This window comes from Choloepus didactylus, chromosome 10 (genome assembly GCF_015220235.1).
Source record: "Choloepus didactylus isolate mChoDid1 chromosome 10, mChoDid1.pri, whole genome shotgun sequence".
Classification (NCBI taxonomy): Eukaryota; Metazoa; Chordata; class Mammalia; order Pilosa; family Megalonychidae; genus Choloepus; species Choloepus didactylus.
This window is the reverse complement of record NC_051316.1, coordinates 108,684,009-108,697,864: the sequence shown is the minus strand read 5'-3', so window position 1 is coordinate 108,697,864 and position 13,856 is coordinate 108,684,009. Positions and strand designations below refer to the sequence as shown.

The 13,856-nt window shown below is 56.8% G+C and overlaps 1 protein-coding gene across 6 annotated transcripts in view; it reads left to right on the top strand.

Moving 5' to 3' along the window:
* COL27A1 (collagen type XXVII alpha 1 chain) overlaps nucleotides 1–13,856 on the top strand; it is a 153,552-nt gene that overhangs the window by 115,331 nt on the left and 24,365 nt on the right. For 4 of the 6 annotated variants that reach the window (XM_037797559.1, XM_037797558.1, XM_037797556.1 and 1 more), the window contains 11 exons: nucleotides 4,878–4,931; nucleotides 5,113–5,220; nucleotides 6,328–6,381; nucleotides 7,247–7,300; nucleotides 10,840–10,896; nucleotides 11,054–11,107; nucleotides 11,665–11,718; nucleotides 11,969–12,022; nucleotides 12,842–12,895; nucleotides 12,973–13,080; nucleotides 13,565–13,672. In XM_037797559.1, the coding sequence (XP_037653487.1) occupies nucleotides 4,878–4,931; nucleotides 5,113–5,220; nucleotides 6,328–6,381; nucleotides 7,247–7,300; nucleotides 10,840–10,896; nucleotides 11,054–11,107; nucleotides 11,665–11,718; nucleotides 11,969–12,022; nucleotides 12,842–12,895; nucleotides 12,973–13,080; nucleotides 13,565–13,672 (759 nt within the window). Of the gene's footprint in view, nucleotides 1–4,877; nucleotides 4,932–5,112; nucleotides 5,221–6,327; nucleotides 6,382–7,246; nucleotides 7,301–10,839; nucleotides 10,897–11,053; nucleotides 11,108–11,664; nucleotides 11,719–11,898; nucleotides 12,023–12,841; nucleotides 12,896–12,972; nucleotides 13,081–13,564; nucleotides 13,673–13,856 lie in introns of all 6 variants that reach the window. The other 2 variants (XR_005210656.1, XM_037797557.1) reach the window with 2 other exon arrangements.

Here is a 13,856-nt window from a genome sequence, read left to right as displayed (position 1 = left end):
CCATCCGACCTCCACATTCAGCCACACTGAACTTTTCTCAGTACCTGGGATCAGCTAGGCCTCTCACCCCGGGCCTTTGCACGTGCCATTATCGCTAAGAGACTCTCCCTTCCTTACTGCCCCATCACCTGTTTGCCTCTTATTTGGCCTGCAGGTGTCCTCCAGAGACTCGTCCCTGACCCCTAAGTCGGGCTGTGTGCATCACAGCCCCTCCAGGGCATAACCGTGTGGTGAGTCTGTCACACCCCCCTCCAGAGGCCAAGACCTCACCTTGCTCACCTTTATGTCCTGAACGTCCAGTGCCTGGCACATAGGAGGTGACCAAATCCTGTTTGTTGATTGAAAAGTTCTGGTGTTCCATCCTAGCCGACATTCATTTAGTCAATCCACAAACACTCGTGAGCATCATCTGGAGGCCAGGGCCCCTGAGAGTGGAGAAGTGAATCAGAGAGCATCCTGCCCTCCAGGACCGTAGAACCTGGGAGGCAAGGGAGACGAACTGCCTTGTTTCACTGTGTGCAGACACCATGCTTGATGCTTTCCAGAATATTCCCTCTTTGATATTAATTGCAACATTCCGAGGACTCTGCAAATCAAAGAGGATAAGGAACTTGCCAAGGCTTCCATAATTAAGAAAGGGCAGATCTGGAATGTGGACCCAGGCCTGGCTGCCTCTATACATACCACCCCTCTGCTCTGATGTGTCTGGAGCCCAGGGCTCGGGAGGGGCTGCTGGGAGGGTGCGGGTGTGAGGCAGAGGCCTGATTTTAGAGTGCCTCCAATGTTCAACTGTTGACTTGAGATTTGACTGTGTGGTTGGGGGAGACTTGGTAGGTTCACACAGTTGAGCAGAATGTGAACTGGGCTATTCGCGGAACTGGCTAGGTTCAGTGCAAAAAGCAGCCTTGCAGATAAGCTGCCGGCCCGGATGTACAAGCCTGCTGGCATTCTGCCTGGAGCCAACCGGGTGGTGAGAACTTGTGCCTCTGCTTCTAGCCCAGTTTCCCTGGGCTGTCCATTTCCCTCTGCATTCTCCAAGGGGAGAGATTTATGTTGTTACCTGGGCACAGCTACCCAGTTTCATTCAGGCCTGCTCTCAAAATTCTTCTTGCCTCCTGGGGTATTAAAATAACTAACCCAGGATGGATCCAAATGAGCCTGCAATAAACTGTGGCTGTGGGAAAATCCTATTTGTTTCCTAAAATAGAACCAAAGTGCTAATCCCCTTAGCAGCTGCAGCCGAGTGGGGGCCCCAAATACAGAGAGAGAGAGGAACACCAGGAGGCTTCCCGGGCCTGGCTCAGCAGTGGGGAAATGGGCCAGGAGGGTTTCGCTGGCCTTGACGCTCGATCATCAACTCTCTGTGTTGACCTTCCACTCCGCCCCTTGCCGGCTCTGGGTCTTGTCCTTGGTGAGATGAAGGATTTGGAAGGAATGTGCTCTGAGACTCCCTTGAGTTCCAACATTCCAGGGACACTTTGGAATGGGCAGAAATAGCCCTGGACCCAGAGTCTGAAGTTTGGGCCCTAGTTCCTGGCTCGAGCATCCAGGCTCTGTGTGACCTTGAACAAAACACTGCCCCTCTCTGAGCCTTGTTTTTCTCAGCTATGAAAAGTGAGCAAAACCTGGGAAAAGAAAGAACTTTATAAAATGAACCAGAAATATAGTTGTCTTAATGAACTGGAAGGAGGAAATATGACTGGATGCCAATGGTGGTGGTGGTGGTGGTGGTGATGATGATGATGATAGGGTTGGTGTCAGTGGTGATGATGGCCATGGTTGTGATGGTGATGGTGGCGGTGGTAGTGGTGGTGACAGTGGTGGTAGTGGTGGTGACAGTGGTGGGAGTCATGGTGTTAAGTGTTAATGTCAGTATTTTGCCATCACTCCCAATTCTCCTATGCCGGGACTGTAAAGAGATTTGTTGGGGCCAGAGTGAATGTGTTTCAGGGTGGCAGAGGTGATCAGAGGATTGTATTTATAATCTCTTGGACATCAGGGCTACAGGACACATATCTCCCATTCTAGCTTGGAAACAGTCGAGTATTTAAAAATAGAACTTTATGAGCCAGCAGGTCTTTCCAGAAATGCATCTTTGTGGAGGGAGGCCCAGCAAAACTCTGACTTCCTGCCCCCCGGCCTCAGCCCCCGGGATGCTGCAGCCTTGCTCAGGGTTTCCCATCGTGGGGATGTTCTCAGAATCAGCAGCTGCCCTCTGCTGGGGGAGACCCAGTCTCCTGTCTCCCTGGCTCCAAATCAAGTGCTCAATCATTGCTATCTACTGGCAAATTCCCCCAGCTTCTGTGTCACGATTTCATCATAGCCTAGCCAGGACCAGCCTGGGGGAAGGGGTGCCTTGGAAACTAAGAATCCCCATCTCATTTCTAACCTGGCTGGGAGACCCAGGGACACCAACGTCCTCTTGCTGACCCTCAGTTTGTTTGGCTCTAAGATGGGATAATAATCCCTTCCTCCCACACTGTTGTGAAAATTGAGTAAATTGCATGTGTAGCATCCACCCACGGTGCTTAGCATGCGGTTAAAAGCCATGAGGATTATTCATATTTCATTACTGGGGAAACAAGAGATCTTGAAATTATTTTACCAGCACTGTCCAAAAGAAACAGAATATGAGCCACAAGTGTAATTTTAAATTTTCTAGTAGCCACATTTTAAAAAGGTAAAAAGAAAACAGGTGAATGCTTAAGGTGATGCTTAATTTTAAGCATCGGTTATGTTTAATCTGATATATCAAAATATAATCATTTCAACATGTAATCAATACAAAAAGTCAATAGTGAGATTCTTTGTATTTTTTTTCTAAGAAGTCAGCACTAGGTCTTTGAAAGTCTGTTGTTTACATTTACAGCACATCTTAATTTGGGTGTTAAATTTTCATTGGAAAACTTGATCCATATTTAGATTTTATAAAATTTACAATTGTGAGAGTACATTCACGTAGCCAAGGTACTCCAAACATATGTCAGTTTTCCAACAACTGGATTGCTTATCAGTTTTTACATTTAGTTTTAATTTAATTAAATGAAATTAAGAATCCAGTCCCTCAGTCACAGTAGCCACATTTCGAGTGCTCCTTAGCTGTGCGTGCTGGAAGCCACCCTGTGGATGGTGCAGGGGCCAGTTTAAGATCTTCACGTTAGAGGTGGAGAAACTGAGCCTCGGCCCGGAGGAGGAGCGGGGCTTGTCTAGGGTCACACGAGGGCCTAGAGCCAGGGGCAGGTGCGCTCTCCCTCCCCAGCATGGCTAGGTCTGACTGGCGCTTGTCTGGGATAAGCCATCTTTGCCAGTATACTGGTTACGTTGTGTCTTCTGAGCAGACACGTCTCTCTTGTGCTGAATCAAAGCCAGCCACCCTGTAATTTCCGTCCACTGGCCACTCCTTAAACCCGTCTGCCCCGGCCCTAGGCCAGAGATCTGCAGACAGGAATCAAGTCCCTCTGGGGTGGCCCAGGTGTTCCCATGTTCTTCTGGGGCCTTCTCTTCCTGCCCCTCCTCCAGCTCAACTAGTCAGGCCTTCTCTTAAAGGGCAACACCCACCTGAGTGGGGTCTGAAGAGCAGATGGGACCATCACCTCCCTGGTCCTACAGCATATGCCTCTGTTAATGCGGCCAGAGGGACCGAATCAAACTAGCTTTTTAGTATTTTCCAAGAAGATAAATGTTCTTGCCAGCTCCCTTTGAGGCTTGGGCCTTGAGGGAACTGTTCTCTGGAGCACTTGGGAAGTCCCTTCCAGGCTAGAAAAGCTGCCTGCCCCAGCCTCTACATCTCAACCCACTGTGGCCCAAGATGAGGGCTCCCTTCCCTTTCTCTCTCTCTTACACCTACATATGCACACATACACACGCTCACTCCTGCTGGGCAGTTTCCCTGACCACTGATGCAAAGCCAGATCACTCCCTTGGGGGCAGGGCAGAGGATGTCCTGTGGGGGAGGGGGCAGAGTGGCCTGGTAGTGAGTGGCCTGGGTGCCCCGTGGGAGAGTGGTGGTGGTGGTGGGGTGTGTGGCTCTCCCTCCCAGCACAAGGACCCAGTGGGAGGGGCCCTTCCAACCCCAGGACCCTCTCCCTGAGAGAGGAGTCTGGGTCTGTGGGACACAGCCTCGGGGATGGTACAGAAGTGACACGCAGCATCCCAGTGGTGGGGGGAGCCTAGAACACTTCTGTCGGCCTTGTGTCATCAGGGGACCCTGAGGCTGGAGGTGGAACTTGACTCAGGGACCAGCTGGGACCCTGGGTGAGGCCCTTCACCTTTGGGAATTTGAGCTGTCACCGTCTGTGGGTGTGAGGTCCTTAGGAGGGTGGAACAGAGCTTGGCACATGGAGAAAGTTCAGCCAGAGAGCTGTTCCCCTTAGGACAACCCGGGGGATTGGGGGGAATGGGGGGGGATGACACTGGTGGTAACCATGACAACAGTGACCACAGGGACTTAATAGATTGGGCCCCATCCCACCCTTCCTATGGGCTTGTAGGCTGGAGGCACTTTGCTGTATCAACGAGTTGAATCCTCCAGCTCCGCGAGGCAAATACGAGCTGAATAAGAAGTTCCCGGGGGCTGGAGTGATGAAAACTTTTGGAAATAGTGGTGATGTTTGCACAATATTGTGTATATATAATTGTCACTGAATCATACATGTAAACATGATTAAGATGACAGATTTTGTTTAATGTATTTTACCACAATTTAAAAAATCAGAAAAAAATATGACTGTTGCCCCCATTTCACAGATGAACACAGGAAGGTAGGTCCAGGAGCTCAGGGCTCCAGGAAGAGCACTCTAACCACTCATGGATCAGCCCCAGTTTTGTCTCTTTTCTCATCTTTCTTTCTCTTACTCTTTCTCCTTTTCTCCCTTCAGGGACCTGAAGGAAAACCAGGCAAGCAAGGCGTGAAGGGCCGGACTGGAGCCAAGGTGGTCTCCCTCCCTCTTTCCCCCACCATAGTCACCCCAGGCCCCCCCCCCACAGTCTGCCCCATGTCCCTCCATACTCCCTCCCTTCCTTCCCCAGTCCTCCCCCATCCCTCACCTCATCCCTCTCTCTCCCCCTGCTCCTGCTGGACCCGGTGACCGCTTGTCTCTCCTCCTGCTGCAGGGTGCCAAGGGCTACCAAGGACAGCTGGGTGAGATGGGCGTCCCCGGAGACCCCGGACCCCCTGGCACCCCAGGCCCTAAAGGGTCCCGGGGCAGCCTGGGACCAATGGTGAGGACGCTCCAGCCGGTGTGGGCCTGGGTTTGGGGGTCAGGCACAGAATAGAGGAGACCGTAGGCAGAGAGAGAGGTGCAGGATGATGTCCCTGTGGCTGACGGCCTGACAGCCCACCCCACTGTCCCCTAAGCACCCGGCTTTCATCATCCACCCTCCTCTTCGGGGTCATGGATGCCATTAGGAACCTGCAGAAAAGCTGCAGCCCCTCTCCCTGGAAAGGCACACACCATACAGAGTATTTATTGCCATTTCAGAGGGTCTGAGGGTCCCCTAAAGTCGTCGGCAGACCCACATCAACTGGCCCTGCTGTGAGGGTGGGGAGCGAGCAGACCCTCGTGAGTGTTTATTGGAGGAGGAGCTCCCCACTAGAAACAGATTTCACAAGGATCAGGGTGAGGCGGTGGCAGTCCCGGGTGACTCTCGGGGGGCCCAGACTGTTGCTGGGCAGCCCTGAAGGAACGGCGCTGGAGGGGCTGTGGGGGGTGAGCACCCCCAGAGGCAGGGGGTTGGGGGGAAGAAGAGAGGGGGCAGCGTCTCTGATGAACCGCGAGCTGGCTGGAGCATGTGCCAGTTCCCGCGGAGGGGGGACCCACCCTGGCTGACCTCAGACTCCCACATGAGGTGACGGAAGGCGGAGCCGGGAGACGTGGGGGGTGCTCCCTTATTTCCACCAGACAGCTACAACTGACCGAAGCTCCCTCATGGGCAGAGGTCAGAATTAAATGCCATAAACTAATTAGGAAGGGACATGTGTTGGGTATTTATTACCTTTGTTTATATAATTGCAAGCTCTCATCATTTAATTTGTAAAAATGGCTCTATTTAACAACTGGCTCACAAAATTCCTGAAAATTTAGCACTCGGTTCTTGCGAGCCCCTGGAGCTGGGGGAAAGAAGGGCTGGGTGGGGTGGGGGGCTCCTGCAGGAATTGGGGGCTGAAGCACAAATGCTGTTTGCTCTGCACTGAGCCGGGGCCTTGGTGCTGGGCAGAGGGGCCATGCCAGGCTGCGGGCTGGCCGGGCTTGGGCCTGAGGGACGGGGTGCCTGTGACCCGCCGTGAGAGCCACACTCGGTACCAACGAGGCTCCCCTCCTCCCCTAGGGTGCTCCGGGACGGATGGGGGCCCAAGGAGAACCAGGACTGGCTGGTTATGACGTAAGACGATGCTTCCTCCTCCCTCTTGACCTCGGGGCTCCACCCCACCCCCTTCCAGCCCAGGGCCACCAAAAATGGGGGGAGAGTAGAGGACCACCGAGGGGTTGGGGGGCAGTGGAGAGAGGACTACTCCCTGCGCCCTCACTGAGTATCTGTGGAGTGGGAGCACCCCATTCTTCGGCTCCCAAGCTGGCACTCCCCTAGAGGTAACTGAGCCAAACCCACCTTACACATCTGGGGAGACTGGGGATCAGAGAGGCCTGGGGCTTGCTCAGAAAAGGAAACTGAGGCTCAGGGAGGTGAAACAATGTATGAAAGTTCTGACAGCTCGTTAGGGTTGGGAGTGGGACCTTAGCCCTGGTCTTGGTGGCTCCAGGTCCAGTGTCTGAAAGATACAGCAGGGAGGGGAGGAGAGGGTAGGAGAACAGAAAAGAGGGGGCCAAGGAGATAGGGGAACGGGAGAGGGAGGCACTAGGAGCTCCAGGGAGGCATCTGTAGTTCTGGCCACAGGGTGGGAAGTCGGCTGTGGCAGGGGTCTTGGCCCTGCCCCTCGGAGGACGCAAGCTGGCTCTCCTGAGAGCTGGTCCCTGGGCTGCTCCACAGCAGGGTGGGCAGAACCCCCAACTGTCCAAGCAGGGGCACCCCTTAGAGGGTTGGCTGAGCCCCACCCACATGGCCCCTCTGGACAGCTGCAGCTCAGAGAGGCACAGGACTGGCTCAGAGCCACACAGTGAGCTGGGACCCAGCCAGGGCCCTGTCATGCAGCCCAGTGTCTCCATCCCCGACTCGCTGTCCTGTTGCATCTGTCGCTCCTGAGTCCTCCCTTCCCCATTCTCTCACCTCTTACCGTCTTGTTTTCCTGCAGGGACACAAGGGCCTTATGGGGCCCCTCGGACCTCCTGGACCAAAAGGCGAAAAGGTGGGTGTTTGGTCTTGGAAGCATGCAGAGGTTGGCTCTGGGGGAGGCAAGAGCAGGCCCTCGGTGCACGTGGCACACAAAGTTCAGGCAGGCGCACCCCCAGCTCACACGGCTGCTGGCCAGGGGGCAGCCCACGAGGACAGTGTCGCCACTGCTGTGTGCAGTCCACGGGGGCCCTTAGACCCACCCTCAACACATGTGCATTGGATGTCATCTCTGCCCGGCACCGGTGAACAAAAACGCACAATCCCTGCCCTCCTGGGGCTCACAGTCAAACAAAGGAAACAGACATCGATCATGCAGTGAGTAAAACTGAATACAGTTTCATCGTCTACGTGAACGTGGGCATCGGGGCCTTGCCTGTGAGAAAGCTCACCCGGCCAGAGCGAGAGGAGAGGATCCCAGCAAGCCGAGGGTGCAGGATGCAGCACGGCAGAGGACCAATGCTTAACGGCCCAGGAAGGAGCCACTGAGGCAGAGGGGAAGGCGTGTCCCTGCCCCACCCAAGGCTGCAGATCCGGGATTGGAGAGAAATTGCTGCAATGAACTCTGCTGAGCAGCAGACCCTGCCCCTTTGTCAGGGGGACACCAAGGGCCAAGGCAGCACCCGAGCTGGCCCTAGAGCCCATCTCTGAGTCCTACATTAGCAGTGCAGGGTCCCTCCTCTTCCCCCCCTTCCCCCCTTCCCCCCTTCCCCCCTCCTGATTGCTCAGGTAGAATGCCTCCCAGCAGGTGGCCCAGTGCTGTCTCTGCCCCCACTGCCTCCCCAGCCCTCCTTTCTTTTGCCAAGTCATCTTTCCCCTAACTAATTGGTGAATCACCCCACATGGCTGGCTGGCTAGCTGGCCCCTTCCTCCTGCTTGAAGAACAGATCTGAGATCAGGGCAGGCTGCAGGCTCCGGCAGATCCCAAGGGAGCAGCAGACAGTGCTGCTCGGAACCCCAGCCCCTTCTGGGCCCTCCATCTGCCAGGACTGGCACAAAAGGGGTTAACACGGACCCTGAAACCAGGAGGAGCCAGTGGACCCCGAGACCGGTGCTCTGGCCATCTGCAGCCCCAGAAGTTGTCCCTGTGGCTGCTGAGAATGGGATCCCAACACCAAACCTGCCCTCAGTCTGTGGGGGCCTTGGGTGGGACCCCAGGGGTTCACTAGGCTCCACTGCCTCATCTGTACGTGGGCGGGGGGCCTCGGGAAGGCAAAGCTAAGCCCAATGTGTCGGGCTCCAGGGTCCTGGCGCCTCTCTTGGGGATGCATCATATGGCTTATAAGGTGTTATATTAATTCAGTCATTCATCCACTGTGTGACAGGTGTTTATTAAGGACTTAGCACATCCCAGGCCCTGAGCTAGGAGCTGGGGAATGATTCCCTAAAGAGCTAAAAAATTAAAATGTCTCATGAATGAGGAGCCAACCACAAACTGGGGATGGTGCTGGGAAGGGAGACAGCAGATTCTCAGGGGAGAATGACCAAAATGCAATGACTGTGGGCAAGCTCTTTCCCTAGGACTAATCCCATTATCCCCGTCATGACCTGGGCACAGAGGTGTCACTGTCCCATCTGACAGGTGGGGGAACCGAGTCTCCACAATGCTCAGGATCAATGGCAGGAGGGTGGCAGGGCCAGGATTCAGACCCCATTGGTCTAATGCCAGGCCCCACTTCCCCAGCCAGAAATGGGCCCTTAAACGAGCTAGTATGCTGTTCACCTTGCAAACCCCCAGAGGTTCCTGTGTCTGCAAAGTCAGGGGCAAGAGGGACTGGGGAGATAGAATGAGACTCTGGGAACAAGGAGAGGGTTACCCAGCTTTCTGGAGCTAAAGAACTGTGTCTCCAGACTACAGCCATCGGTCTGTCATGATGCCAGAGGGATCAGATAGCTGGCTTTGGGCCCAGACCACCCCTGCTCCCTGTGTGGTCTTGGCTAAGACCCTCCCCTCCCTAAGCCTCAGTTTCCTTGTCTGTAAAATGGGTGCAGGGTCCCCAGCAGCATGAGATTGCTGTATAGTCTACGAAACCATGCATGAGACGTGCCTCACACAGTCCTAGCACACAGTTTGCTAGATAAGCATCCTTCCTCAGAGCTCTCAGTCCAACTGCCTCCCTCCATTGTGGGACCAAGATCTGGGGAAAAGAGTCATAGAAAGTGGGCTGGGACAGAAGAGGGAATCCCTGCTCCCTGGGCCACCTCCCTGGGTACGACTGGTTCCAGGCCACGGGCCCAGTCCCACCCCTGAACCTTTGCCCGCAGGAGCCACAGAGGGCCAATGAGCTCCAGCCTCCAGCCTTGGGACTGATTTGCCCCAGGGATGTGCTCCAGCCCCAGGGAGGAGCTCTCCTCTCTCCGTGTCTCCTACGTTCCCTGTGGCAATGACAGCGAGGGGGTTCCTGGTTCCCCTGAATGGGCCCCCAGGAGACGTGACACCAGTTCCCAGGCTCCAGATGATCCAGTGCCTGAGGTCCTGCTGCTTCCTGTCACTTACCCCTTTCTTGTAGCTGGCAGGTGGCGTCCGGCCTCGGCCCTGCAGGTGGACCAGGGCCCAGGGTGGCCTGCAGTGAAAAGGCTCTCAGCTCGGGGCCTGGCTCTGATCTGGCTCAGCCACATCTGTGCAGCACATCATCACTGCTGTCATTATCAACAGCAATTCTGAGGCAGTCTACGGAGCCCCTTCTCTGTGCACAGCCTCGTGCTGAGAGCTGAGCCCACCTTTGCTTGCTGCATCCAGCACAGCGAGGCTGATGGTCGGCACCCCTGATTTGCAGATGGGATACTCCTAGGGGCGAGACCCCAAGGCTGGCTGGCTGCTGAGGGGGCAGGGGAAGCCCCGGGACCTTCCCATCAGGGGCTGGGGGCTTCATCTATAGCTGGTTGTTTGTCTACCTTCTCCCAGCAAGGTTCAGAGAAAGGGGTCTTCCTGGGGACTGGAGGCCTCTGAGCGAGTCACGTCACCTCCCTGTGCCCTGTGGGCCTCACCTGTAGGCGGGGATGATGACAGCGCCTGCCTCCCAGGCCTGGTGTGAGGACTAGATGGCTCTGCTGTGCCGTGTCATTTCCAGGGGGCCTCACACTTGCTCTGGGCACCACCCATTCCTTCCCCCCATTCTCCAACTGAGGTAAAGAGCTCAGATATGGGAAGTAGCTGTCAAGGGCCACACGGAGCTGGAGCCAGCACCAAGTTCTCCCTGACTCCATGCTGTGCTCTTGGGCTATGACTACGCAGGATCTTCCAGCTTGAGTGGTTGGATAGGGTGATGCGTAGCGGGGTGGAGGGCAGAGAGCACTGTGCTGTGCTCTCACCATCCTGGAGCCACGCTCCGGTCTGGCTCAGCTCTCAGCACGAGGCTGTGCACGGAGAAGGGGCTTGGTGGATGCACACACCCCCAGCTCCCCAGCAGCCCCTTCTGTCTCACTTCCATGGCCCATTGGTGACCCTAAAGCAGGCCAGACTTCCCCTCTGCTGGAATCAGTGTGGAGTGCCTGGAACTCCTAAACTCCCCCAGGAGCGGGAGGGTGGGCCTAAAGCTGGTTCTGTGTCCGCAGGGGGAGCAGGGCGAGGATGGCAAAGCCGAGGGGCCCCCTGGGCCGCCTGGAGATCGGGTAAGGCCCTCTCCCCACCCCACCCCTCCTCATCCCTATACTGCCATCCCGGGCAGGGTGAAGGGGCTGTCGGCTCTGCAGAGGGTGTGGGCAGTGAGGCCCAGCCTGGCACCCCTTGCCCCTGCGGCCCATGCTTTGCTGCCTCCTTGTTATTCAGGGCCCTGTGGGTGACCGAGGAGACCGTGGGGACCCGGGGGACCCTGGCTACCCTGTGAGTATCCCAGCTCCTGCTTGTCGGCAGATAGGGCGGGTAATAAGCAGGAAACCTGTGGCCCCTGGCCCCTGTGCAGCAGCCTGCAATTAGGGCAGCCGGGAAGCCGGCTTTCCTTCCACCATTAGTCCTCACGCTGCGGGAGGCTCCTGGGCTTCTGTTCCCGCTGCAAGTGGAAGGGTGGAGACCTTACCTGAGGGACAGGAGGGAGAGGACGGGGCTGGGGGCACATCTGGGCCTTTTGACACCTGAGCTGCCCCTTCCCGTCTGAGGGCCTCGGGTCTGTGGCCAGGGAAGCTCCCCCAGCCAAAGCAGCAGCCGGAAGCAGGAGGAGCCACGGAAGGAGCACCGGGCCCCCACTGAGCTCTTCACCCCCCTCTCCTGCCAGGCTGGCAGGGTCTTTATTCCACCCATTTTGCAGAAGAGGAAACTGAGACTGAGAGAGATAGCAACACCAGCAGGGAAGAAGGAGGGTTTCTGGGGCACCTCCTGCAGGTTGGAAGTGGCCCCTTTCCCCTCCAGGGTGGGCGCCTTCACCTGTGTCTCTTGGCTTCTAGGGTCAGGAGGGTGTGCAAGGCCTCCGCGGAAAGCCGGGAGAGCAGGGCCTGCCCGTGAGTGCTGCTTCCTGCCCCGAGGGGTGGAGCCGGTATTAAGGAACCAGACCCCTTCTGCTTCAAGGGACCCTCTCTGCAGGGGGGCCTGGGGCAACCTGTTCTGGTTTCTACTGCCCTGGCCCTGGGGACACCCCCAGAGCCTGCACCCCCAAACCCCTCCCCACCCTCCCTCTCCAGGCGGAGACTGGCCACCCTCCCCGGGAGAGAATCCTGGGGCTGCCTTGCGTCATCTCACCTTGGTTTGCAGGGGCATCCGGGACCCCAGGGGCTGCCGGGACCCAAAGGATCCAAAGGCGAAGAGGTAAGAGGGTTCACTGGTCCCCTCGGGAGCCTGAGCCCCGGGAAGGGAAGGGAAGGGCCCCAGGTCACTCAGCAGGTCAAAGGCAGGGCTGGGTGGGAGGAGAGACAGAAAGGGGACCACAGAGAGGGGTAGTTCGCCCGGAGCTCGCGGGTCTTTCTAGCCTGGTTCCGTTTCCCTTCAAGCAGCCCCCTAGGATAGAGGCTCAGGAGGAAGTCGCCCATCTGAGGGCAGCCAGCTGGGAAGGAATAGGGAGGGATTTGAACCCAGGAGAGTCAAGAGCCCAAGCTGCCTCTCCTTTCACCAAACCATACTGTTGATAGAGAGCAAACACTGGGAGAGGTGGACAAGGGGGCTGGAGGGAGTGGACAGGGACAGTGATGGTGCAGGAGGGCAGGGGGACTTCCTGCCTTGGACCCAGGGTCCCTGCCCTGGCCTCCTGTGGTTGGGTCAGCTCTGGCTGCTTCACAACCACACTGGCCCCCACTGGGCTGCTTCCCCCCAACCCATCAGGGATATTCCGAGGATCAAATGGACCAGCCTGGGCTTGGACCGGGAAATTGCCGATGCCCTGAGCCACTGCAGTGCAGGAGCCAGTGAGGGGATGCCGGGGCCCAGGGCAGGGTCAGTGACAGTGGCTGACCAGGCCAGCCCAGCCACTCAGCTCACAGGTTAAGGTGTTTGGGCCCATTGCAGATTCAGATGCTGAGGCCCAAGAGTAAAGGGCCTCTCAAAACCCATGCTCACCCCCACCCCCACAGAGCTCCTGTGGGGCTTCACCTCCTCCAGGCAGCCTCTGTGATGTGCCTCTTGATTTTTCAGGGACCAAAGGGAAAGCAAGGCAAGGCTGGGGCCCCAGGAAGGAGGGGGATCCAGGTGAGTGCTGGGCAAATTTTTCTCCCCCACCAGCCTCCCCCCACCCCCAGCCCTCACCAACTTCTTGTGTGCCCTAGGGCCTGCAGGGGCTGCCAGGGCCCCGGGGCGTGGTGGGGAGACAGGGTCCTGAGGGCATCACTGGACCTGATGGGCTTCCTGGCAGGGACGGCCAAGCTGGTCAGCAGGTGAGTGGGACTTGGGGATATCAGACGGTCTCCCCACTGAAGACGATGTATGGAGGGTGGGGAGACTTCCACTGTCCATGGGCTAAGAGGAGCAGGTTTAGAAGCTTGAATGGGGCATCACCAACTTATCCAGAAGTTCCCTGGGATACTTTGGGGGTGGGTGGTTGCCTTATCCCTTGGGACCAGGGCATGTGGCCCATTCTGACCTCTCTCTTTGATGTCTGCACTCAGTCAGTGGCAGCCTGCCCCCTGCCCAGTGGACAGAGCTCCTGGTGTCCACAATCCCTCCCCTTCCTCCCCAGCACAGCTCCAGCTCATTTGTCCCCCTGGTGCCGCCTCCTCACCCCCAGGCAGTGCATCTGGGAATATGACCTCCAGCCTTCCAGCTGTACCCAGAGTCCACCCTACCTTGGAGCTCTCCTGCCTCCTTGGCAGCCTGTTTCTCAGAACCTCAGAGACCCTCCTTTGCTCTCTTTCTTTGCAGGGAGAGCAGGGAGATGACGGGGACCCTGGCCCCTTGGGCCCTGCTGGGAAGAGAGGAAATCCAGGTGTGGCCGGCTTACCTGGAGCACAGGGCCCCCCAGGATCCAAGGTCAGACCCATCTTAATCCATTTACCTGCCCTCCACTCTTTTGGCTGTGGCTCCAACTATACAAGTACCAACTATAATGGCACTGATTCTTCAGGCACCCGTGGGCCAGGGCCCGTCTGAAAATGGAATTCCACATTGCCGACCCTTATTGGGGGTCCCTGCCCCAATCCTGAACCAGACAAAG